Source organism: Anolis sagrei, chromosome 2 (genome assembly GCF_037176765.1).
Source record: "Anolis sagrei isolate rAnoSag1 chromosome 2, rAnoSag1.mat, whole genome shotgun sequence".
NCBI classification, from domain to species: domain Eukaryota; kingdom Metazoa; phylum Chordata; class Lepidosauria; order Squamata; family Dactyloidae; genus Anolis; species Anolis sagrei.
The window spans coordinates 13924371-13951628 of record NC_090022.1 but is presented as its reverse complement, the minus strand read 5'-3'; the positions used below and the strand labels follow the sequence as shown (position 1 = coordinate 13951628).

The 27258-nt window shown below is 45.7% G+C and overlaps 2 protein-coding genes across 2 annotated transcripts in view; both read left to right on the top strand.

The window, feature by feature from the left end:
- Positions 1-20115, top strand: part of LOC132765898 (zinc finger protein 616-like) — a 40044-nt gene extending 19929 nt beyond the window's left edge. Inside the window, exons 7-10 of the mRNA XM_060760181.2 lie at positions 8751-9513; positions 9837-9963; positions 10811-10945; positions 18403-20115. Coding sequence (XP_060616164.2) covers positions 8751-9513; positions 9837-9963; positions 10811-10945; positions 18403-19568 — 2191 coding nt within the window. The 3' untranslated portion in view covers positions 19569-20115. The remainder of the gene's footprint in view (positions 1-8750; positions 9514-9836; positions 9964-10810; positions 10946-18402) is intronic.
- A 62-nt stretch (positions 20116-20177) lies between these two features.
- Positions 20178-22613, top strand: LOC137096314 (zinc finger protein 829-like). The gene is given in 1 exon segment (XM_067465458.1): positions 20178-22613. A coding segment is annotated over 1 exon segment (900 nt). The 5' UTR covers positions 20178-20901; the 3' UTR covers positions 21802-22613.
- Positions 22614-27258: the final 4645 nt, after the last annotated feature.

Sequence of the window (27258 nt, the reverse complement as noted above, 5' to 3'; positions counted from 1 at the left end):
ACAGGGGGGATTTATTTATCGTGTCATCCGCAACCAGAACATTGTATTACATTTCTAACAGAACAAAACAAACAAACAGATAAAAAAAACAACACAATTTTTGCAAACTTGGTAGCTGGTTAAATGTCCTTTGACCAGTATCTGACCACTTGGAGTGCCTCTGGTGTTGCCGCAAGAAGGTCCTCCATTGTGCATGTGGCTGGCCTCAGGGTGCATTGCAGCAGGGGGTCAGTGGTTTGCTCTTCTCCACACTCGCATGTCGTGGATTCCACTTTGTAGCCCCATTTCTGAAGGTTGACTCTGCATCTCGTGGTGCCAGAGCGCAGTCTGTTCAGCGCCTTCCAAGTCGCCCAGTCTTCTGTGAGCCCAGGGGGGAGTCTCTCATCTGGTATCCCCCACAGATTGAGGTGCTGGGTTTGAGCCTGCTATAATAACTTCTTTATGGCTGTCTGGACAGGGGGCAAACAGATCCCAACAACTGTCCCTCCAAAATAAAGAATTCACTGGCACCTATATAGCGTTTGAGGAGATGTCTCTCTAGTTAAACTTTCGCTGCCACCATACACTAAATGAACAGGAACGCTCTAGCTATTTAAAGATCTTAAAATTACTTCTAGGACCACCGAACACTGTGCCTTCTTATGTACTTCTTTAAAAGGAAAACAAGTTGAGGTTGAATAAAAAGGAAAAGGGACTAAATCCACAAATGTACACTGGACTCAGGCTTTAGTTTAAAAAAAAACAAGGAAAGTTTATTTAAATATAGTGCAGAAATGAAGTGAATGCAGTTTAATAAGCTTGGCTGTTACAGATAAAATGTTTTGGTTCTTAACAAGAGTAACGGTTGCATGAGAATGGTTCTTTCTTTGTTACAAATTACAAAACCCAGCTATTTCTTCCCTAAATAGCTGTAACCAGTTTGCCACAGCTCACTTGGCTGGCAAACTTCAGGCAAACTGCCTATTCTAATCACGAACTCCTAAAACTGTAATCCTGCTCTAACTCTAACATCAACAGACTGACTGACTCACTAAAACAGCTTCTCTCTTTCCCTCCAAACAGTCCAACTCCGCCCCCCTTTAACAAACCAATCCTGGCTGCTCCAAGGCTGGCTCAGGCCTAGGCCACTCCCCCTCTCTGAACTGGAGTTTTCCCTAAACTAAGATGGCTCCTGCTGCCCTCTGCCAGGCCTTCTAAGCTGAAACTAACTAGCCTGCCTCTCCTAGGCCCTGCCACCCAGGCTGGCAAGGTAAGGGATCTTCACACCTGCCACTTTTGAACTCTCGCTTGCTGAGGTGTTCCAGCGAGTGACTCTGTAGATCTAAGAAAACTATTTCTTGATTTAAGTCATTGACGTGCTGGCTGATACCCAAACAAGGGATGAGCTGGAGATGTCTGCCTTGGTCCTTTCACTATTGGCTGCTACTTCCCGGCGGATGTCAAGTGGTGCAATACTGGCTAAGCAGTGCAATTTCTCCAGTGGTGTAGGGCGCAGACACTCTGTGATTTACAGCCCTGCGATTCCAAACAATTCCATCAAACTGGCTAGAGGGAAAATACAGAGGGATCCCCCATGCCCAACGACTTTGCATTTGTGGCACGGGAAATAGAAGACCTAACACACTATTTGCTACATTGCCCCTTGTACAATGACCCTAGGAAAAATCTCCTAGAATCACTCTTGGAAGAAAGGGCATCATGGCAACAATCTGTGGTGATCTGCAACTTGCTAGCAGATCATTCTAAAAATATAACACTAAAGGTTGCCACATTTGCAATCGCAGCCCAAAAGATCAGAGCCAAAGTAGCAAAATCCATACTGGGGGTCAGAAATGGAAACGGTTTGGAATGACACAAAGCAGACACTGTTATTGTCATGTTTCTGCTTTCATAATTTTAAAGAACTTGTTTTAGTTTTAATTCTTGTTACATTTTAAGGTTTATATTGGAAAGCCATTGAAATCCACAAGCATGTGGACAATTTCAACAGAAAGGAGGAGACCATGAAAATGAACAAAATCTGGCTACCAGTATTAAAAAACTCTAAAATTGCAACAGCAAAACAGCAGAGAGGAAACAACCAGGCACATCTTAACACCTCTCAACAGAACATTTTCCCAGGCTCAGCCAGGCCTTCAAATGCTAATGAAGGTGGTCAGCTGAAACATTCACACCTAGCTTCAGCAGAGAGCTCCTTGCCCCACCCCAGTCATTCCACAGATATGTAAACCCGTTTTCCTATTTCCAACAGACCTCACTACCTCTGAGGATGCTTGCCATAGATGCAGGCGAAACGTCAGGAGAAATGCCTCTAGAACATGGCCCTATAGCCCAAAAAAAACCTACAAGAACCTATATTGGAAAGTGTTTATAATGTTAGTGTATTACTGATGTCATGGCCTATGGCTAGTACAATAAATAATTCATTCATTCCCTGTGATAATGCGGCATGTCTCATTAAGAGCCACATCTACTGTTTTAGTGTGGTGAGATGTGTTCCACACTGGGCAGGTGTACTCAGCAACAGAGTAGCATAGCGCAAGGGCAGATGTCTTCACTGTATCTGGTTGTGATCCCCAGGTTGTGCCAGTCAGCTTGCGTATGATATTGTTTCTAGCACCCACTTTTTGTTTGATGTTCAGGCAGTGCTTCTTGTAGGTTCTTGTAGGTAGGCCTCTGACCTACAAGAAGCACTGCCTGAACTGGGGGGATGGGGGGGACAGGGTGTGGGAGAGGCTCAGGAGGGGAGGGGCCAAGGAGAGGCTGGAGCCCTGCAGCAGGAGCCTCCCCCTCCCTCCCTTATAGAATCATAGAATCATAGAATCAAAGAGTTGGAAGAGACCTCATGGGCCATCCAGTCCAACCCCCTGCCAAGAAGCAGGAATATTGCATTCAAATCACCCCTGACAGATGGCCATTCAGCCTCTGTTTAAAAGCTTCCAAGGAAGGAGCCTCCACCACACTCCGAGGCAGAGAGTTCCACTGCTGAACAGCTCTCACAGTCAGGAAGTTCAGGTGGAATCTCCTCTCTTGTAGTTTGAAGCCATTGTTCCATTGTGTCCTAATCTCCATGGAAGCAGTAAAAAAGCTTGCTCCCTCCTCCCTGTGGCTTCCTCTCACATATTTATACATGGCTATCATATCCCCTCTCAGCCTTCTCTTCTTCAGGCTAAACATGCCCAGCTCCTTAAGCCGCTCCTCATAGGGCTTGTTCTCCAGACCTTTTATCATTTTAGTTGCTCTCCTCTGGACACATTCCAGCTTGTCAATATCTCTCTTGAATTGTGGTGCCCAGAATTGGACCCAATATTCCATATGTGGTCTAACCAAAGCGGAATAGAGGGGTAGCATTACTTCCCTAGATCTAGACACTAAGCTCCTATTGATGCAGGCCAAAATCCCATTGGCTTTTTTTTGCCGCCACATCACATTGTTGTCTCATCTTTAAGAAAACTATGTCTTGATTTAAGTCGTTGACATGCTGGCTGACACCCAAACAAGGGATGAGCTGGAGACGTCTCTGCCTTTGTCCTTTCACTATTGGCTGCTACTTCCCGGCGGATGTCAGGTGATGCAATACCGGGTAAGCAGTGTAATTTCTCCAGTGGTGTAGGGCGCAGACACTCTGTGATAATGCGGCATGTCTCCTTAAGAGCCACATCCACTGTTTCAGTGTGGTGAGATGTGTTCCACACTGGGCATGCATACTCAGCAGCAGAAGTAGCACAGCGCAAGGGCAGATGTCTTCACTGTATCTGGTTGTGATCCCCAGGTTGTGCCAGTCAGCTTTCGTATGATGTTGTTTCTAGCCCCCACTTTTTGCTTGATGTTCTGGCAGTGCTTCTTGTAGGTTCTTGTAGGTAGGCCTCTGACCTACAAGAAGCACTGCCTGAACTGGGGGGATTGGGGGGGGGGGGCAGGGTGTGGGAGAGGCTCAGGAGGGGAGGGGCTAAGGGGAGGCTGGAGCCCTGCAGCAGGAGCCTCGCCCTCCGTCCCTCCCTCCCTCTCGCTCTCTGGAAGGGAAGGGGCTGCAATGCCTCAGGCGGCCACCAGGGGCAGCAGCGCCTTAGCCAAACTCCTCCTTTTCCGCCTTCCTGTTTTTGATTTCCGGCGGCCTTCCTTCCTTCCCTCTTGGGCAGGGGAGGCTCAAGGCCTTGTGAAACTGGAACTCCCACACTCCCCTCGCCTGGAGCCACGGCGTTGCAGGTGGGGCCAAAACAACCTTTGTGGGAGAGTGGGAAAAGTCCTTTTCCTGGCTTCCTCTTGAGCAGGCATCCTCAAACTGCGGCCCTCCAGATGTTTGGGCCTTCAACTCCCAGAAGCCCTAAGGAACTTGTTCAATTGTCAGGAATTCTGGGAGTTGAAGGCCCAAACAGCTGGAGGGCCGCAGTTGGAGGGTGCCTGCTCTTGAGGATTGTACCTGGCTGTAGTGGAGGCAATTGTGTAGATTTGGACACAGTATTCCTGGTTAGACCACACCTGGAATATTGTGTCCAATTCTGGGCACCACCATTGAAGAGAGATATTGAGAAGCTGGAATGTGTCCAGAGGAGGGCGACTAAAATGATCAAGGGTCTGGAGAACAAATTGGGAGGGATAGCCGATACTCCAGAGGACAGGAGCAGCATTCAAAACGATCTTGACAGATTAGAGAGATGGACCAAAACTAACAAAATGAAGTTCAAGAGTGACAAATGCAAGATACTCCACTTAGGCAGGAAAAACGAAATGCAAAGATACAGAATGGGGGACGATGATGCCTGGCTTGAGAGCAGTACGTGTGAAAAAGATCTTGGAGTCCTCGTAGACAACAAGTTAAACATGAGCCAACAATGTGATGTGGCGGCAAAAAAAGCCAATGCGATTTTGGCCTGCATCAATAGGAGCATAGTGTCTAGATCTAGGGAAGTAATGCTACCCCTCTATTCTGCTTTGGTTAGACCACACCTGGAATATTGTGTCCAGTTCTGGGCACCACAATTGAAGAGAGATATTGACAAGCTGGAATGTGTCCAGAGGAGGGTGACTAAAATGATCAAAGGTCTGGAGAACAAGCCCTATGAGGAGCGGCTTAAGGAGCTGGGCATGTTTAGCCTGAAGAAGAGAAGACTGAGAGGAGACATGATGAGAGCCATGTATAAACATGTGAGAGGAAGCCACAGGGAGGAGGGAGCAAGCTTGTTTTCTACTTCCCTGGAGACTAGGACGTGGAACAATGGCTTCAAACTACAAGAGAGGAGATTCCATCTGAACACGAGGAAGAACTTCCTGACTGTGAGAGCCGTTCAGCAGTGGAACTCTCTGCCCCGGAGTGTGGTGGAGGCTCCTTCTTTGGAAGCTTTGAAACAGAGGCTGAATGGCCATCTGTCAGGAGTGCTTTGAATGCAATATTCCTGCTTCTTGGCAGGGGGTTGAACTGGATGGCCCTTGAGGTCTCTTCCAACTCTTTGATTCTATGATTTGTATCATCTCCCCATAGATTTCAATTCTAGGTCCAGTTTTATTATATTTAACAATAATATTTGCAATGTTTTACATCTCTCTTTGTAAATTAAGCTGTCTATATAGTATAGTCTATATAATATTGGCTTAGGTCTTGTGTGATGATAAACATTAGAGTATTTTGTATTTCTTTTGCAGTGCTATTTATTAGAAACTTACTAGAAAACACTTATTTTTATTTATTTATTCATTTTCGTGTCAAGAGCCACTTGAGAAACTGTAAGTCCGAACGCATCTCCTCCTATGAAACAGTTAGGACAGTGGTTCTCAACCTGGGGTCCCCAGATGTTTTTGGCCTACAACTCCCAGAAATCTCAGCCAGTTTATCAGCTGTTAGGATTTCTGGGAGTTGAAGGCTAAAAACACCTGGGGACCCCAGGTTGAGAACCACTGAGTTAGGACATTAAGATCGTCTGGGGAGGCCCTGCTCTCAGTCCCGCCGGCTTCACAGGCCTGCCTGGCGGGGACGAGAGACAGGGCCTTCTCAGTGGTGGCCCCTCAGCTGTGGAACACCCTTCCTGCAGATATTAGATCGGTCCCTTCCTTACTGGCATTCCGGAGAAAGGTGAAGACCTGGCTGTATGAACAGGCATTCAACTAGGCAGTGTTACTGGTTATTGATTATTGGGACACGGATAATTGGATAACGAAACTGGATTCTGATTCTATTGACGAGAACTGATGGATTATTATATTGATGTATTGATGTTGATGTTTAATTAATTGTGATGCTATGGCTTTTAAATGTCTAATGGTTCTGTATTGTGTACTCTGAAACTATTGTTGTTAACCGCTCTGAGTCGCCTAAGGGCTGAGAAGAGCGGTATACAAACGAGGTAAATAAATAAATAAATAAATAAGTTGCTTCTGGTGTGAGAGAATTGGCCAGGTGTTTTTTTGATGTTTTACCATCCTGTGGGAGGCTTCTCTCATGTCCCCGCATGGGGAGCTGAAGCTGACAGAGGAAGCTCATTCACGCTCTCCTCGGATGGGAACCGTTGGCCTATTGGTCTTCAGTCCTACCAGCACAAGGGTTTAACCCATTGTGCCAAAGGGGACTCCACATAAGAATGTGGGTAAACTACAACTCTCATCATCACCTTTGATTTCCTCCAAACTGCACCAGGAGTTAAAGTTGAGCTTGGGAGGTCCTTCCTTTGTGCCAAGTTGGGTCCAGAGCTATCTTCGGTGGGGTTCACAGTGCTCTCTGGATGGGGGGTGAACTATAATAATAATAATAATAATAACAATAACACTTTATTTATATCCCGCTCCATCTCCCCCAGGGGGACTTGGGGCGGCTTACATGAGGCCACGCCCATCAATACAGTAAACACAATATTACACAACAGCATAACAGAATATAACACAAGGCATAACAGAACTAAAAAATATAAAATGCAAAACCTAAATAATAAGCAAGACAGCAATATAAAGCGGACAGTAAATACACAGAAATTACACAGGGCAAGGCCAAATTTAAGGATAAAATTTTAAAACACTGGGAGATTGGGCAATGGGAAATTGTTGGGGAGGGAGATCTGGATTGAGGAAGGAATTAATTGCACGAAACATAAAATAAAGTGCTTCTGAGGTCATTTGTGCGCAATTTGGGAGGGAGTATCTTACAACTCCCTATAACTATAACTCCTATCATCCATTGTTATTATGTCCCCCTTTTTGTCTAGATCTGTTGTTGGCAGGAATCACAAGGCTCTCTGGATGTGGGAGCCATCTTGGAAAATACATACAGACATACTTTTATTTATATAGGTTCTGCTTTTCCCTTGGTATTGGGAGCCAGGAAGTTTACAAAAAACAATATAAAGTACAGTAAGATCCCTGTATACACAGGAGATGTTTTCTTGGCTGGGCCACAGGTCCTTGAAACTGCAGATCCAAATGAATGCCAATAAATTAAATTCAGATGTCCTCACTTCCAAACCCAGCCTGCTACAGAGGTGCATTGGAGGTCCTAGAGATTGCCAGAGGGGTCTCCTTTCTCGGTATTGGGTACAGGAAAAGAGATTCCACCTAAACCTTGGGAAGAACCTCCTGAAGTTAAGAATTGTTTGACAGAGGAATCTGCCGGTGCCTTTGTAGTGTGATGGAGTCTCGTCCTCTGAAGTTTTTATTTATTTATTTATTTATTTATTCAAATTTTCAACCATATACAATAAAAACAGGGAAAAACAGGGAGAAACAGAAAAAACATCAGGATAATGCTCTATAGCCAAACCCAAACATAAGAAAAAAGAGAAAAAAGAAAAAAAGGAAAAAAAAAAACCCACACCCTAAAGTGACCTCCATTCATCTTACTTTGTACTTAACCCATAAGCTAAATAAACTTTCATAACCTAATGTATCATGTCTCTCTCTCATATATCATATAACAACTATCTAGTATTTCATAACTCATCCTAATAGTCTGTAAGCATGCCACGTCCATTTTATGTCTTCCAATCTCCTTCTTAATCAGTTGTAGGACCAGTTTTCTTTATTTTCTAAATACTCCTGTAATACCGACCAGTCCGTAGGGTTAGTTACCCTATCCTTCCATTGTTTGAGCCAGTATGTAAGTTCGTCCATGTCCTTGATATCTTTTATTTTAACAATCCAGTCTATTTTAGTTGGTATATTCTCCTGCTTCCACATCTTGGCGTAAACCATTCTTGCCGCCGTAGTAAGAAAAGTGAGCAATTTATCCTTATTTTCATCTTTCAATAAGTCTGAGTCAAACATCCCTAATAGATAAAGTTCAGGTTGCAATGAAAATTCTGATTTTAATATTTTTTTGCATTCAAGATGAATCATTTGCCAATAAGCCTTCGCCTTCTGAAGTTTTTTTTAACGAAAGTGGGATGGCTGTCTGTTGAGAGGGCTTGGATTGTGCCTTCCTGCTTGGCAGAATGGGACTGGATTGGATGGCCCTTGGGTTCTCTTGCAACTCTAGGATTCTGTGAGAGATGGAGTTATTCCTCTCTTACCACCTTTTGAGAAGGCAAAGGAATAGATTTTTTAAAGAGATTACAACCAAACTGAATTTTTATTCTATTTCCCCCTCTACATTTCATTCTTTTTAATTCAGGAACACGTCTCTTCACTACCAGAATTGCCTTTATTGTTTCCTTCCACTGGATAAGGAAAGAACAGCAACCTTTGCTCCTATACATTCGGAGCAAGGTTGGGCAACTCTGTTGTTCAAGGTATTTGCCTGGAAGCAACACTAGTGACTCTTTTCATCCCAGAACTGAAGTTTGGTTTGAAGAGAGGAAGGAGATGGAGGAGCTGAATACTGCAAATCTGGAACAAGGAAGGCCAAGAGAAAAAGGGACTGCCAGAAGCATTGATCAGTCCGAATATGTGACCGAGGAGCCAATGTGGAAAGCGCCAAAAGAAGGCAACGAGCTTCCAGGTGCAAGGATGCAGCAGCTCTGGGAAGCCCAATGGCAGGAGTTCCTGAAGGCCCTCCAGTCGCCTTCCTCTGCATGGGGAAGCCTTCCGCTAGCACAGGAAATGCCGTGGGAAGATGCCAAGGCTTTCCTGGCCTCCTTTGAGCAAGTGGCCAAAGCCTGTCGGTGGCCAAAGGAAGAGTGGGTGGCCCGGCTGTTGCCCGCTTTGAGCGGAGAAGCAGAGCAGGCCTTTCAGAGCCTGGAAGCCGGAGACAGGAATGATTATGGGAAAGTGAAGGCAGCCATCTTAAGAACGGAGGCCCTGAGAGTCGAGCTGCACCGCCAGCATTTTCGGCAGTTCTGCTGCCAAGAGGTAGAGGATCCGCAAAGGGTGTACAGCCAAGTTCAGGAGCTTTGCAGTCGGTGGCTGAAGCCAGAGAGACGCAGCAAGGAGCAGATCCTGGAGCTGCTGGTCCTGGAGCAATTCCTGGCCAGTCTTCCCCAAGACCTGCAAGGATGGCTCCGAGGCGCAGGGCCGGAGACCTGTTCCCAGGCTGTGGCCCTGGCAGAGGACTTCCTCCTCAAGAGGCAGCAAGTGGTTGATTCCGCCAAGTGGCAGGTGAGACTCCAAGGGCGATTGAAGCAGTGGCTGTGATTGTATTCTCTTACAAAATCAAATGGGGTTTGGATTAGACAGGCTTCTGAAACTTTTGCACCCACACTTTATAGGCTGAAGGGGGAAAGGAAAGGGCCTGGGGCTGTTAGGAATTGTGGGAGTTGTAGTTCAGAGCAGCTGGAGGGCTGAAGTTTGTGCATGCGTGCTCTATATAGAACATGTATGAAGAACGTAGAGTTAATGCAATGGAAGCACAGTCAGATCAGTGTCTAGGTCAATGCTGTTGAACATGAGGAGGGCCTGATGGGCATGTCTTGCATTTCCAGGGTCTGCTGGACCACAAAGACATAGGCACCTCTTTGCAGAGTGTTGAGCAGACACTGTCCCAGCCGGGCCAACAGACCATCTTCTGGCAAGTCCTGCAGGAGGAGGGTAGAAGCACCCAGGCATTTGGTAAGGGCAGCTCAGATCCATGATCTGTAACTTTATGAAATTGAGGCCTCTTCCACACAGCTGTATAAAATCCACATTAAACTGGATTATATGGCAGGGTGGACTTAGATAACCCAGTACAAAGCAGATATTGTGGATTGCCTACCTTGATATTCTGGGTTATATGGCTATGTAGAAGGACCCTGAGAGGAGAGAGAGAAGCAGAGATAGCTTCAAGTGCTGTATATATGTATATATAGCCGACCCTCTACATTTGCGGATTGTATAATGTGTGGATTTTATTTAAATGTTCTTAGGAATCTCTAGAACCCCCATTACGATTCTGTGACCAGTCTCCAGCAGACGTTGATCATAGAGTCGTACTGCAGGACCTAGGAATTCCTTAAAAGGATCTTCTGGGTCCCTAACCCCAGTGAATGGTGGAGTGTTTTGACTGTACTATAAGCACAGCCTGAATATTTATTTATTTATTTCAAATATTTATCTCACCCCCGAGGGGGGATTCACGGCGGCTTACAGCAGGCATATCCCTTTACGTGCATGTATATATATAATGAGGGGTCATGGGTTTGGGATCCAACTGTAAACATGAAATTCCTTTATATTTTTTGTACATAACTTTGGCTTGGTTGAGAACTTTCATCTGTTAGTATGTACCAATTTGTGAGATGCAGATGTAACCATTAGGCACAGTCTCATGTACATAGTAGAAGTAATCATGAAACAGAAGAATGAAATGGGTGTAGCTGACTTTTCTCCGGGGGCAGAAGGGAAGCCAAGGTACAGGAGGAAGTTCAGGACAAAGGCTTCCTGAGCATGAACAGAATTCCTCTCTCTTTGTTTGCAGGTGAGGTGAAGGCAACTTCTCTCAAGGTGGAGGTATCTCAGCATGAAGGGGATGAGCTGGAGGAGAGGCCCGGGGCAGTGCCACTTGTAAACCAAGGAGATGGACTGTTGACGGCAGAGACTTGTGGACAAAGAAGTGAGTCCAAGGGGGGAAAAGAAGGGGCTTCTGTGAGCTCCAAAGGAGGCAGGAAGGCTAGGCATGTCTTGTGGCAAGAAAAAGCTAAACAAAACCACAGAACAGTAATTTGGGAAATGCTCTGTTTCACCAAATGTGGTTGAAGGGATTGCCACAGTGTCTCCTGGGAAAAACCTAGAAGAGCATCTCAAAAGCTGATCCTGATCAGGGTCAAAGGAGGCATAAAATAAAGAAATGGTAGATATGTGGAAGGAAAGCCATAGAGGGGAGAAAACTACATATTCATGAAGTAAATGCAGGGAAAATGAACAGAACATTCTGAAACAACAAAGAATTCCTATTGAAGGGAAACCTAGGTATCCTAAATGTTGAGAAAACGTCTCCTTGAGATCAAGTTCGTTAAACTGTCAGGGACATTGTATTGAAGATAAATCTCATGAATACCCAGAACTTTGGGCACACAGTGCTGGCACACATTAGATTTGGTTTTCTGTCAAGGATAGGAAGAAGGTGGCGGTGTAGAAGAACTGACCATCACTCCATTGCCATGGACCGACCACCACCTAATCTGGTTTCGACTAATTACGCCCCCAAACCTCTGCAGGGGTGGTGGACCTATTAAAATGGTCCTCCCCAGGAGACTTATGGATCCTAATGGATTCCTGACAGCTCTTGGGGAGTTTTCTGCCTCCTCTGTAAGTGACTCTGTCGATGCTCTGGTCTCCCTCTGGAATGGGGAGATGTCCATGGCAATAGACACAATCGCTCCGGAACGTCCCCTCTTGAGTAACCGAGCTAAACCAGCTCCTTGGTTTACTGAAGCGATGAAGCGAAAGAAGAGGAGACTAGAGTGCGTGTGGCGGCGGAAGCTTAGCAGATCAGCCCAAACACGTCTGGATGCTTTCCTAAGGCACTCTGACACGGCAATAAAAGCCGCACAAAAATCTTTTCCTGCGGCCAAAATTGCGTCCAGAAAGAACCGTCTGGCTGAGTTGTTTCGAGTTGTCAGAGGGCTGTTAAACCTGCCTCAGAGCGAGATCCCTGACAACTCGACAACTCGCTGTGAAGCATTTGCGCAGTTCTTTGCGGACAAAGTTGCTCTGATCCATTCTGGCTTTGACACCATGTTAACAGCAGTCTCTGAGGATGTAACAAGAGCACCTTCTTGTCCGGTTAATGGATTCATTTCAATTGGTTCAGCTCGAGTATGTGGACAGGATCCTTGGAGAGGCGAGGCCAACCACATGCATCCTAGACCCCTGCCCATCCTGGCTGTTGAAGGAAGTCAGAGGGGGGTTGGCAGAGTGGGTTAAGGTGGTGGTTAATGCCTCCCTATGGGAAGGCAAGATTCCAGCCAGCCTAAAAGAGGCTGTTATAAAACTGCTGTTGAAAAAACCATCACTGGACCCCACTCAATTAGTCAACTATCGGCCAGTATCCAAACTCCTCTACTTGGGCAAAGTCATGGAACATGTGGTGGCTTCACAACTCCAGGGGTTCCTGGTAGACACTGATTATCTAGATCCAGCACAGTCTGGTTTTAGGCTGGGACATGGAACTGAGACAGCCTTGGTCGCCTTGGTAGATGATCTTCACCGGGAGCTAGACAGGGGGAGTGTGTCCCTGTTAGTTCTGCTGGACCTCTCAGCGGCCTTCAATACCATTGACCACGGTATCCTTCTGGGACATCCAAATCTGTCACTCCTTCTCACCTATCACCAAGGAGGCTGTCCAAACCTTGAACCGGTGCTTGGCTGCTGTGTCAGACTGGATGATAGCTAACAAATTGAAATTGAATCCAGATAAGACAGAGGTCCTACTGGTCAGTCGAAAGGCCAAACAGGGCATAGGGTTACAGCCTGTGTTAGATGGGGTTACACTCCCCCTGAAGACGCAGGTTCGCAGCTTGGGAGTGATCCTGGATTCATCACTGAGCTTGGAACCCCAGGTCTCAGCGGTGGCCGGGAGAGCTTTTACACCATTAAAACTTGTGCGCCAGTTGTACCCGTACCTTGGGAAGTCAGATCTGGCCACAGTGATCCACACTCTTGTTACATCCCAAATAGATTACTGCAACGCGCTCTACGTGGGGTTGCCTTTGAAGACTGTTCGGAAAACTTCAATTAGTCCAACGGGCGGCAGCCAGATTACTCACCGGAGCGTCATACAGGGAACATACCACCCCTTTGTTATGTCAGCTCCACTGGCTGCCGATCCAGTTCTGAGCACAATTCAAAGTGCTGGTTTTGACCTACAAAACCCTATACGGCTCTGGCCCAGCGTACCTGTCCAAACGTATCTCCTTCTACGTCCCGCCTCGGAGTTTAAGATCTTCTAGGGAGGCCCTGCTCTCGGCTCCACCTCTATCACAAGTGAGGTTGGTGGGGACAAGGAGCAGGGCCTTCTCAGTGGTGGCCCCTTGCCTGTGGAATTCTCTTCCCAGGGAAATTAGGTCATCGACATCCCTCCTCTCTTTTAGAAGGAAACTAAAAACATGGATATGGGGCCAGGCCTTTGGGTAATCTGGCAGACAGACAAAGGACAATGACGACTAGAACTGGATAGGATTATGACAATGCGGAATGAACTTACGGATTTTGAGCTTGGCGAACGTTGATCACTAGTTTGGTTTTTATTAGTTGTATTGTATAATTGGATTGTTTTAATTATTTTATAATTGTTGCTGCTATGTATTTTATCTTACTATGTGTATTGCTGGCATCGAATTGTGCCTTTTGTAAGCCGCCCTGAGTCCCCCTTCGGGGGTTGAGAAGGGTGGGGTAGAAATGCCCGAAATAAATAAATAAATAAATAAATAAATAAATGGAAAATGAAAAAAAAAGGTAGACATGTACAAGGAAAGCCATAGAGGGGAGAAAATGACATATTCATGAAGTAAATGCAGGAAAAATGAACAGAACATTCTGAGACAATGGAGAATTCCTATTGAAGGGAAACCTAGGTGTCCTAAATGTTGAGAAAACGTCTCCCTAAGTTCAAGTTCATTAAACTGTCAGGGACATTGTATTGAAGGTGTACCTCATGAATACCCAGAACATGCGAGAGAAATGTCCTATAAAAATGAATTATTCCCACATCAGGAGGGGGAAAGGATCTCCAAATGGCCCGATTATAGAATGATTATGTGCAGCAAAGCATACAGAGTAGCCACCGGTGAAGGAAGCCAAGTTGGCTCTCTTTCTCTTTAATTTCCTCCCAAAAAAGAAGCAGAACCACACATTATCTCAAAGCAAAAGTGAAAAGTACCACTGTGGATGGAAAGAGAGTACTAGTTGAAAAGAATAAAAAATAACTGAAATCCTGAAGTGGCAAGAAAGGAATAGAAGTATCAGTAATGAGAAGTAGAAGGAAACAGAGTTTGGGGGATGAGAAAGGTGACGAGGACTTGAACGAAATTACTCTCTGTGTCTCTTTAGGTGATGAAAAGAGATGTTGGATCCAAGCAGGGGCCTCTGAGCCAGGGGAATCTTTGCCAAAGGAAAGTCACAAGGTGCGGGCAGAAACTTTTCATCAGAGTGTCCCCATGGCACCCAAAATCCATGACCCCAGATATGGGTCTGGGAGACAACAGAGAGGAAAGCCACCAAATGAGGTCGACAAAGAACCCAGTGGGCTGACTCGAAGACTTAAATGTGCTACTGATGAAACCTCCCAGGTTCCTGTAGAAGGAATAAAGGCCTTGCTTCCCAAGAGTGCAAGAAAATCCTGCTACAAATCTGATCTTGGGGTCACAGGTCTAGTGCAAAGCCCTATGGCATGCCCCATGTCAGGGGAAGATATCTGGACGAAATCGTTTCTCAGTCAGCCTCAGGAATCCTTTAAAGGAGAGAACCAGCAAATCACTTCTGAATGTGGGGAAAGTCCTCATCAAAGATATGTTTCTGTTCAACTCCAGAATATCCACCCAGGAAAGAAACATTATGAGTGTCTGACGGATAGGAGAAGCTTTAGACACAAACAGACTTTGAAAAAGTATCGGAAGGGTGATTCAAGGAGAGAGTTGTATATATGCTCTCTGTGTGGGAAAAGCTTTTCTACTAGGGCAGAATTAACCAGACATCAGAGAATCCATACTGGAGAGAAACCATACAAATGTCTTGAGTGTGGGAGAAGTTTTAACCGCAGGGAGAACTTGATGAGACACCAGAGGATTCATACTGGTGAAAAACCATACGAATGCCCTTGGTGTGGGAGGTGTTTCAGATGGAAAGAACAATTGGCTCATCATCAGAAAAGCCATGTTGGAGAGTAAAGCAAAACTGATTGCATATTTGAGAACTCAAGATGGAGATCTTTCAGTGAGACATTTTTCCTGATTTGCCACCCTGGCAAATATCATCCATCCACCTTGCCCTTGGTCGGCCCCTCTTTCTTTTTCCTTCCATTTTCCCCAGCATCGTTGTCTTCTGTAAGCTTTCCTGTCTTCTCATTACGAGGCCAAAATACTTCATCTTTGCCTCTACTATCCTTCCCTCCAATGAGCAGTCGGGCTTTATTTCCTGAAGTATGGACTGGTTGGATCTTCTCGCGGTCCAAGGCACTCTCAGGGTTTTCCTCCAGCACTACAGTTCAAAAGCATCTCTCTTCCTTCGCTCAGCCTTCCTGATGGTCCAGCTCTCACATCCATAGATTACTACGGGGAATACCAACAACGAGGATCCGGTACTCTGGTGAGTGGAAAGAGAATTTTCCCTGATTTTTCCCAATAAATCTCACCAAAGTTGAAGAAAAGCCACCGAGTTGTATTTATTTCGTCCAGCTGGTACAGATGTCAAACCGCGATAGTTCGTTAGGAGAGACGTACATTCAATACATTGCAGTACATTTTTATAGAAAAACAGAGCTGTCAAAGTTCAAATTTCCCGCCCCCTGCCCCTCAGCCAGCATTCTCCTGATTGGTTGTTGTCATCAGCTAGGGAGGAGGTGCGGCCGGCTTAACCGCGCCTTGGCCAATCAGAAAGCCAGTGCCGCTTCGAGCTCTCAACCAGTGGGAGCGGAGGAGGTGGTCCTTGGGATGAACAATCAGAGGAATGACCAGATGATTGAATTAAAATAACTTGATGTGTCCTAATGGCTGGCGATAAATCAAATAATAGATTCCTCAAGCCGGTCGGGTCTCTTGAAAGGGTGAGATATGCAGATATGGCTGGCACGATCGCCAAGCCCTGGTATTCCCTTGTCACAGATATTGGATCATCTTGTTCTTATGTTTCTCTCAGTCCATGGGAAAATGAGAAAAGGAAAACTGGGACATCCTGGCTTCCCTTGAAAGCAGGATGTCTCTGTTGGTAGATGACTAGTTCACCAGGGGGCTCCCCTCAAGCGAGGGGAGACTCTAGGGGGCCAGGTTATTATCATGCAATCAGTCTTTGTTTAAAACCTTGAATCAATAGGGAAATGCCTTGGGAAATGGGCTATCCAAGGCTGATGTTATGCTGGAGGTCACGAAAAGGTGGCTTCCCCATATTTCATATACAGACATACACACAGGGGTAAGGGGAGATACATAAGGGATAATGAAGCATAGGGGAATTTCAGATACACCCATCCCACCTACTAGAGTCCAGAAGTCCACGAAACCATTTCAGTAAGGCCTTCGACAAGGTCCCCCATGAGCTTCTGGCAAGGAAACTAGTCCAATGTGGGCTAGGCAAAACTACTGTGAGGTGGATCAGTAATTGGTTGAATGGACGAACCCAGAGGGTGCTCACCAATGCTTCCTCTTCATCCTGGAAAGAAGTGACGAGCAGAGTGCCGCAGGGTTCCGTCCTGGGCCCGGTCCTGTTCAACATCTTTATTAATGACTTAGATGAAGGGCTAGAAGGCATGATCATCAAGTTTGCTGACAACACCAAATTGGGAGAGATAGCCAATACTCCAGAGGACAGGAGCAGGATTCAAAACGATCTTGACAGATTAGAGAGATGGGCCGAAACTAACAAAATGAAGTTCAAGAGTGACAAATGCAAGATACTCCACTTTGGCAGGAAAAACGAAATGCAAAGTTACAGAATGGGGGACAATGCCTGGCTCGAGAGCAGTACGTGTGAAAAAGACCTTGGAGTCCTTGTGGACAACAAGTTAAACATGAGCCAACAATGTGATGTGGCGGCAAAAAAGCCAATGGGATTTTGGCCTGCATTAATAGGAGCATAGTGTCTAGATCTAGGGAAGTAATGCTACCCCTCTATTCCGCTTTGGTTAGACCACACCTGGAATATTGTGTCCAATTCTGGGCACCACAATTCAAGAGAGATATTGACAAGCTGGAATGTGTCCAGAGGAAGGCGACTAAAATGATCAAGAGTCTGGAGAACAAGCCCTATGAGGAGCGGCTTAAGGAGATGGGCATGTTTAGCCTGAAGAAGAGAAGGCTGAGAGGAGATATGCTAGCCATGTATAAATATGCGAGAGGAAGCCACAGGGGGGAGGGAGCAAGCTTGTTTCCTGCTTCCCTGGAGACTAGGACGCGAAACAATAGCTTCAAACTACAAGAAAGGAGATTCCATCTGAACATGAGGAAGAACTTCCTGACTGTGAGAGCCGTTCAGCAGTGGAACTCTCTGCCCCGGAGTGTGGTGGAGGCTCCTTCTTTGGAAGCTTTTAAACAGAGGCCGGATGGCCATCTGTCAGGGGTGATTTGAATGCAATATTCCTGCTTCTTGGCAGGGGGTTGGACTGGATGGTCCAGGAGGTCTCTTCCAACTCTTTGATTCTATGAGTCTATGATTCTATCCCTTAATCATGAAAAAGGGAGTTCATGCAGGAAAGTGGGGAGAGGGGTCCCTGATACCTAAAAGTTCACAAAAGTGGAAATGAATGGCAAGGGAAACATAAAGCATAAGGTTTCTCCTGGTTAACCTTTAGCTTAGATATGTAAATGTTTCTCAGCTCAAAAAAGGAGTCCCTTTTGTTTGTGAATCATTGACTGAGATGGGGAACTATTAGCAGAGTCTCTAGCCCAGGTGTGTCTCAGATGGAAAAAGTCAAATGCTTTTATAACATGGTTTTCAGTAATAAATTTGTTACCTTCTGATATAAATATATGAAAATAGGGCATAAAACCTTGATTAAATGATACACACTATCTAACATGGGAAGGGTCCGTGTCCTTAGCAAGACTATAAGTTACTATCTCTTTTTTTTGGGGGGGGGGGGTCATGTTCGACTTCACCATTACAGAATTTTTGTGAGTAATATTAGGGCAGCTTTTGATGGTCTTGAAGTCTTTTGTTCTTTGAAGCAAAAAGCTCAGAATGTAAAGCAGGGGTGATTTGTCCCCCCAAATGATACACATACACCTAAATGATCCAAGGTGAGCAAAGATATTTTGAATCAGATAGAAAGCAAGAGATGCCAGGAGAAAAGTCTAGATGGCACACATTAGGAAAGCGGTGGCCAGAACAGAAACAAATGTCCTCTTTCTCTCTCTTCAGGTGATGAAATGGGTTCTTGGAACGAGATGAAGATACCTCAGCAGGTAGAGTCATCGCTAGCAGAAGCGATGAGACAGCAGCTCAGAGGTCAGGAGTCGAAGAAGTTAGTGGAGACAGAGAGGAAACACACAAAAACTATTATAGGTAATGATAACAAGGCCTCCACAAACACGGGGAAGCTATTGTTCTCCAAATATGGGAGAAAATACCACGATGTGTCAGATGAGTTTGCTGATCTGAACCCAAGAAAGATAGATGCTGAATGTCATGAAGATGGAGAAAGAAGCACGAGCCACAGACAGTCTTTACAGAGATTCCAAAATGCACCTACAGGAAGGAAACTGCAGAAATGTGCTACCAGTGAGAATGGCTTCAAATCTATAGCGCACCTAGCAAGCCCCCAGCAAAGTCACACTCAACAAAAACCACACCAATGTTCTCAGGATGAGAAAAATAATCTGGTGAGGCACCAGGGAAGCCTTACTGAGGTGAACCCCTATAAATGCTGCCAGTGTGGCAAATGTTTCACTCTGAGATCTAGCTTAAAGAGTCACCAGGCAATCCATACTGGGATGAAACGCTATACATGCTCTCAGTGTGGCAAGTGCTTCACTATGAGATCTAGCTTGAAGGGCCATCAAAGAATTCATACTGGAGAGAAACCCTATAAATGCTCTCAGTGTGCCAAGTCTTTCACTCAGAGAGCAAGCTTGAAGGAACATCAAAGAATTCATACAGGAGAGAAACCCTATAAATGCTCTCAGTGTGGCAGTTGTTTCAGTCAGAGACGCAGCTTGAAGGACCATCAAAGAATTCATACTGGAGAGAAACCCTATAAATGCTCTCAGTGTGCCAAGTGTTTCACTCAGAGAGCTAGCTTGAAGGACCATCAAAGAATTCATACAGGAGAGAAACCCTATAAATGCTCTCAGTGTGGCAGGTGTTTCACTCTGAGAGCTAACTTGAAGGCCCATCAAAGAATTCATACTGGAGAGAAACCCTATGAATGTTCTCAATGTGGCAAGTGTTTCACTCAGAGTTCTAACTTGAAGGACCATCAAAGAATTCATACTGGAGAGAAACCCTATGAATGTTCTAAGTGTGGGAAATGCTACCGACGGAGGGCAGATTTAACTCTCCATCAGAGAATTCATATAGGAGAGTAATGTTATATACAGACAATAATATGTCAAAAATACGGCCTCCGAGCAACTTCTAGGAGGCACAGAAGAAAAACAAAGTGCGCAGCCTTCATTTAACTTCAAAGCCTTGAAGTGACACATTTATTTAGTTACTTTCTAAAAGCTACAAAAACAATAAACATAACTTATGTACAGGAGAAGTTACAGATGCATCTTGCTTCTCGCCTAACATTGCTGCGAGAATGAATGACTTGTTCCTTATCAGATTCCACGCTGCCGGAACCTGTGATGAAAACAAGAACTAAGCAAAGGTTATGTATGCTCTTAGGCATTAAATCACTGCTCTGTACATTTAACTCTTGTTTAGCATTCCATTCTGCACCAAACCCAGAACTTTAAACTATGAGCAATATTTCACCTTAATTAAACAACCGTACTGACATAATAAAAGTTTGACAAAAGTAGTTTTAATGCCATTTGGTTGTATCTACCATTTCATGTAACTGCAATTCAACCAGGAAAGTATCCTCTGGGGGTCTTACTGTAAATAAAGAGCAGTTGCCAGAAAATACTTGTTTCATGTATCTGTGGTTGATCTTGGTATCCAGTATGTCATAACGACTGTTTTATTCCACATTTTTGGTTTTGCTGACAAAACTGCACGTTTGGAATATGCCTTGCCAAAACATTTGCATGTCTGAGTATCAGGGTTCAGATTCTTTCCCCTCTACCTTCCTTGATGTTTGAGTGATTCCATTTCCTCTCCAGAAGGAGAGATCATAGAATTACTGAGTTGGAAGAGACCTCATGGGCCATCCAGTCCAATCCCGTTCTGCCAAGAAGCAGGAAAATCTTATTCAATCTTTATTCAAGTAGGAGCCTTCACCACATTCTGGGGCAGAGAGTTCCACTGCTGAACAGCTCTCACATTCAGGAAGTTCTTCCTAATGTTCAGGTGGGATCTCATTTCCTTTAGTTTGAAGCCATTGTTGCATTGCGTCCTAGTTTCCAGGGCAGCAGAAAACAAGCTTGCTCCTTCCTCCCTATGACTTCCCCTCACATATTTATGCATGGCCCTCATCATGTCTCTTCTCAGGCTTTTCTTCTGAAGGCTAAACATGCCCAGCTTTTTAATCCATTCCTCATAGGGCTTGTTCTCCAAACCCTTGATCATTTGAGTCACCCTCTTTCTCTGGACACATTCCAGCTTGGAGTCAACATCTCCATTCAATTGTGGGGCCCAGAAATGGATACAATATTCCAAGTGTGATCTGACCAAGAGTGGTAGCATGACTTCCCTGCACCTAGATATTCTCTTTATGCAGGCCAAAATCCCATTGGCTTTTTTTGCTGCTGCATGACATTGTTGGCTCACGTTCACCCTCCCCATGAGGACTTTTCCACATGTACTGCTGTCGAGCCAGGCATCGCCCCCCATTCTGTATCTTTGCATTTCATTTTTCTCCTGCCTAAGTGGAGTATCTTGCATTTGTCCCTGTTGAACTTCATTTTGTTAGTTTTGGCCAATCATCTCTCTAATCCTGAACATAGAAAAAGAAGCAAGAGCCACAGACAGTCTTTACAGAGATCCCAAAATGTTCCTACAGGAAAGAAACTGCATAAATGTGCTACTAGTGAGAATGACTTCAAATCTAGAAGGTACCAGGAACGCCACCAGCAAAGTCACACTGGACAAAAGCCACACCAGTGTTCTCTGTGCGAGAAATGCTTCAGCTGGAAAGATAACCTGGTGAGGCACCAGGTAATTCATACTGGGATGAAACACTATACATGCTCTCAGTGTGGCAAACGATTCACTTTGAGGTGTAGCTTGAAGAATCATCAATGAATTCATACTGGAGAGAAACCCTATGAATGCTCTCAGTGTGGCAAGTGTTTCACTCAGAGATCTAGCTTGAAGGAACATCAACGAATTCATACTGGAGAGAAACCCTATGAATGCTCTCAGTGTGGCAAGTGTTTCACTTGGAGATCTAGCTTGAAGGACCATCAAAGAATCCATGCTGGAGAGAAACTCTTTGAATGTTCTCAGTGTGGCAAGTCTTACGTTTGTGGAGTCAGCTTGAAGAGGTATCAAAGAATTCATACTGGACAGAAACCCTATGAATGTTCTCAGTGTGGGAAATGCTTCCGACAGAGGTTATATTTCATTGCTCACCAGAGAATCCATACTGGAAAGAAACCGTATTGTGCCTTGAATGTGGAAGAGGCTTCCCTTGGCAATATCTGTGAATAGACACCAGAAAACTCATATGTCCTTCATAAGGGCTCTGTCTTCTGTGAGTGGAGAGAACTTTGGTCTGAAAGATGCACTGATGAAACAGTATTTATGAAGGGTGCGGAATCATAGAATCACAGAGCTGGAAGAGACGTCATGGGCCATCCAGTCCAACCCCCTGCCAAGAAGCAGGAAAATTGCATTCAAAGATAATGTATACTCTATAGTCCGTAGTCCACTACATTGTGGGAGGGAATTGGGGGCCCTCCTTCCTTAAATTACTCCCCCAGCTGCAGGTTCAAATGGAAAACCAGAATTCTGCTGAGAAATAATAATTTTATAAGTCGGGATACACAATTTCAAAATCTAGATGAGTGGATGTTACACAAGTGTTTCCATTTTTTTGCTTTTTAACATTCAGCTTTTCAAAAAATATTGAATGTACAGTTATCCATCCAGATTTGCTGGTTAGGGGAACACGACCCCCATGAAAGTGGAAGACAGAAGGCAAAACTTAAAAAGAAGAAATGAGATAAAATATACTTGATTGTGGAGGAAATTAAAAAGAGAGAATAAGAACAAATGTTATACGCAGACAAGAATAAAAGTTTGGCAAAAGTTGTTCTAATGACATTTGGTTGTACCCACCACTTCATGTAACTGCAATCCAACCAGGAACATATCCTCCACAGAAATGGGGACCTTGCTGTAAATAAAGAGCAGTTGCCAGAAAATAACTTGCTTCATGTGTCTGTGGTAGATCTTAGTATCCAGTGTGTCATAATGATTCTTTTGTGTTACATTTGTAGTTTTGCTGACAGAACTACATGTTTGAAATATGCCTTGCCAAAACATGTTTGCATTTCTGAGTATCAAGGTTCAGATTCTTTCCTCTCTCTCTCCCCTTCCCTGATGTCTGAGTGATCCCATTTTGAGTCCAGAAGGAGAGGTAATGTGCGAAGCATTACCCAAAGGGGAAAACACAGTGAAATCAGTCTCTGCTTATTTACACCTCCTTATCGATGCCTTGGAAGTCATGGCCCACTCTATTCCGCTTTGGTCAGACCTCATCTGGATAACCCTGTGCCCAGTTCTGGGCCCCACAATTCAAGAAGGATGTTGACAACGTAGAATATGTCCAGAGAAAGGTGGCCAAATTGATCAAATGTCTGGAAGGCACAAATGCCTACAAGGAATAGCTCAGGGATCTGGGTGTGGTTAAAGAAGTGAAGGACATTCTAGTTATGTTTAAATATTTGAAAGGAATGTCACATTGAGGAAGGGTCTGACTTGTTTGCTGCTACTAGAAACTATATGCAATTGATTCAAACGACAGGAACAGAGATTTGTATTTATCGTATCGGGAGCGAACCAATGATATAGTTGTAATGTATTTTAAAAACACAAAGTGTTCTGTCGCGCACTGGGTCTGAACAAGTTGTCTTTATTCTATAGGACGTATACTTTAAACCCAGTGGGAAGCCGGGGTGCCTCAAAGAGAGATTCTTAGGGAATTACTGAAGTGATGGTCTTTACAGTCTTTAATGGTACAGCAAAGTCTTTATTAAGGAACAAATAATGAATCTCCAAACAACACTTCAAGGTTTTCTTATTCTAGTCTTTAAGAGACTGGCACTGACTTGGATTACCTGTACTTTCTCAGCATGAGGAAGAACCCTTTATAATCTCTCCCAGGCTGACTATTATCTGGGCCTCGCTGGTCTGGGTCTTACTACCGATCCCAAATACTTCTGGACATCGAGTAAACCTACCAGCCAAGGCTTGAAGCTATTCCAGCTGGAATTCAGTGGTTCTGTAATGCTGTCCTGTGGGAAGTGTGGGGCTGTTTTCCCCTCTGGTGCTGTGAGGCTGTGAGCTCTCAGCCAAAGCCTTTGGGATCTTTTCCTTCTGTTCCTATTTCCCTGGATGATTCCCGGATGATTCTGAGGAATGAAGCTTTTCCTACGGGACAAGCTGTCTGCGTCCTATAGACTAGCTTCCTTGTGTGTGACTGATTAAAAATGGCTCCCTTCTCTTCTGAAAACCCAAAAGGGGGCGGAACTAAGGAACCTAATGATGATGGACAGGTGGCCTGCCCTATAGCTGCAAACTTTAACAGGAAGCCACCCTTCTATAAAATCCCAAGCCCCGGGCTGCAAGCAAACACTCAATGCAAAGCAAATAAAGTGGGAGCTTCTGGTACAGCTGTACCAGCACACATAGTTTTAAAAAACTTGGCATTATATTAAATGTCCTTTGACCAGTAGCTGGCCACTTGGAGTGCCTCTGGTGTTGCCGCAAGAAGGTCCTCCATTGTGCATGTTGCACAGGCTGCATTGTAATAGGTGGTGTGCGGTTTGCTCTTCTCCACACTCGCATGTTGTGGACTCCAATTTATGGCCCCATTTCTTAAGGTTGGCTCTGCATCTCATGGTGCCAGAGCGCAGTCTGTTCAGCGCCTTCCAAGTCACCCAGTCTTCTGTGTGCCCAGGAGGGAGTCTTTCATTTGGTATCAGCCATGGATTGAGGTTCTGGATTCCTGTGAGTATCTCTGTAGATCTTAGAAAACTAATTCTTGATTTAAGGTGTTGGTGTGCTAGCTGATATCTGAACAGGGGATGGGCCGGAGATGGCACTGCCCTGGTCCTTTCACCATTGGCTGCTACTGCACAGCAGATGTCAGGTGGTGCAATATCGGCCAAACAGTGGTATTGGGTGTAGACATTCTGTGATAATGTGGCATGTCTCATTAAGAGCCACATCCATTGTTTTAGTGTAGTGAGATGTGTTCCACACTGAGCATGCGTACTCAGCAGCAGAGTAGCAAAGCGCAAGGGCAGATGTCTTCACTGTATCGGGTTGTGATCACCAGGTTGTGCCAGTCAGCTTTCATATGATATTGTTTCTAGCACCCACTTTTTGCTTGGTATTCAAGCAGTGTTTTTTGTAGGTCAGAGCACGGTCCAGGGTAATTCCCAGGTATTTGGGTGTGCTGCATTGCTGCAGTGGGATTCGTTCCAGGGTAATCCTCAGATCTCCTGTCTGTTCTTAAGATGAAAAGCACAAGTCTGTGTTTTAGATGGATTAGGAATCAACTGGTTTTCTCTGTAATAGGCAGTAAGAGCACCTAGAGCTTCGGAGAGCTTCTGTTCAACCATCTCAAAGCTCCCTGCTTGAGCGGTGATGGCACGATCATCAGCCTAGATGAAACTCTCTGTCCCTTCTGGCAGTGGCTGGTCATTTGTGTAGATGTTGAACATGGATGGAGCAAGCACGCTCCCCTGAGGCAGGCCATTCTTCTGTTTCCGCCATCTGCTTCTCTGGCCCTGGAACTCAACAAAAAAGCTCCTGTTTTGTAGCAGGTTTCCTATGAGGCGGGTGAGGTGGTAGTCCTTTGTGATATTAAAAAAAATTCTCAGGGAGAAGGCTATGATTTACAGTGTCATAGGCTGCTGTCAGGTCTATGAAGACAGCTCCTGTAATAGGAACAGATATTCTTCCCAAACATAAGGAAAAACACACTGATGGTCAGAGCTATTTACATGGGAACTTGGTGAGGTTTTCACCTGAGGTATTTAAAGAGACTGACTGATCATCTATCATGAGTGCTCAAATTTTAAGATTTGGTTGACATAGCTATCTTTGGTATGACAAAATCAAAGCATAGACTGCATTTTTGGACAGGCGGGTGGCTGTGTGCCAGGAGTGCTTGGATTGAGTATTCCTGTATGGCAGGAATTTTGGTGGAGTGCAGCCGAGGAAAGGGTGAAGAAGGGTGGGGAGAGGCGAGAGGTAGAGCCCGGGCCGCTGCCATTACCGGCTTGTGAATGCGCTCCCTCCCTACTCCCTACTTATCCGCTGCAACCACTTACCAACTACCAACTGCTGCTATCACCAACTATTGCTACCACCATCTCTGTCGACGGGGTGCTGAGGATTCCCAGCTTGAGTGAGTTTTCTCCTGCTCTCAGTTCGGGACCCCGGGGATGACTCAGCTGGTAACCATGGCCGCCATGCCCTGAGCAGACTCCAGCTGTGGGCTCCTTGCTTTCCGGCCGCCTTCCATCGCCTCGCGACAGCCGGATTCCGCGGCGGCAGGAGCCCGGCGGTCTGACTGTTTTCCACTGCCCACTGTTTTCAACTGCCCGCTGTTTGGACCGGGACGGCTTGGCTGGCCGCGGACCGCCTTGGCTGCCTGCATCACCGCGCCGCGCTTCGCAGGAGCAGGTTCTGTCACCGCTGGCTCCCCATCGCTCCAGCCCGCCGCTCTAGCCCGCCGTTCAAGCCGACTCCATCGCCCAGCAGGACCGAGGCTTATCCCCCCACGGAGTGCTGGGACCTTTGGCCTCTGCCGCCGCCCCGAACGCCGCGAGCGCTGCCCCAGCGAGGCCCCAGCGAGGCCTTTTCCACCTGGGCCTCACTAAGTAAGCTGCTGCGCCCTTCACCATCTGGGCCTTTTCGGGGCCGGCCGCTGCCGAGGCTCATCCCCCCCCGCGGAGTGCTGGGGGGGGGAGGCGAGTTGGGGGGCTTTTGCTCCAGCTAGGCCTTTACCACCTGGGCCTTACCAAACAGGCCGCTGCGCTGGGAGCACGGCTCCGGCTGGGCCCTTACCACCTGGGCCTCCACCACCGGGGCCGTATACATCGATTGTGTTGACCAACTCCGTGGACCACCCGTTGTGCAGACCGTTGTGTGTAGACCATTTCTGTGTTGACCTTTTCTGTGTTGACCGATATTGTGCTGACCAACCGCCGTGTGGACCATCTCCGGAAAGACTGTAAGACCCATTCGCTGTTTTTACATCAGCTGTCCATAGACTACGTCTTGAATCACTATAAATCTACCAACTGATATTGCTGCCAACTCTCTAACGCTGTGTTTACATATTGTTTAATGTAGCACTTTATTGTTCCTTGCCAATCTGCTGCTTATTGGTACTAAGAACTCAGTATAGCACTTTAAGGCGCCTGCCTCTTCTGCTGCTAAATTGAACTGGCACTACTCTCCCTCTCCCTATCCCTCCATGCCGCACTGTAGATAGCACTTGAGCCAGACTTGGGTATCTTGTTGCACTTTAAGATCTTTGCACTTTAGGAATCGCCCCAGTGGCAGGCAGCTGTGACGCCATTGTGTTTGCACTTTAAGACTCTTGCACTTTACGAACTGCCAACTGTCGCAGCCGTGACGCTTATCGCACTTTGTTACTATCAGTCCTACTGAAGTGTACTATTATACTACCCATGTGGTTCCCTATTCCCCTATTTGTATTGTCTTTGGTATTAGTGACCTGTGGAAGGGGCAAGGGACGAAGCAGGCTGGAGGCAGTGGGTAACAATGAGGTGGGGAGGGGGGAGAAGGGAAATGAGGGTAGTTGGCAAGAAAAAACTCCAACAAACCAAACAACCGTTAATGAAACAGAAATTAAGATCTTGGATTTGGACGGCGGCATGGAGGAGGGGAGGTGTTCCACTAGCC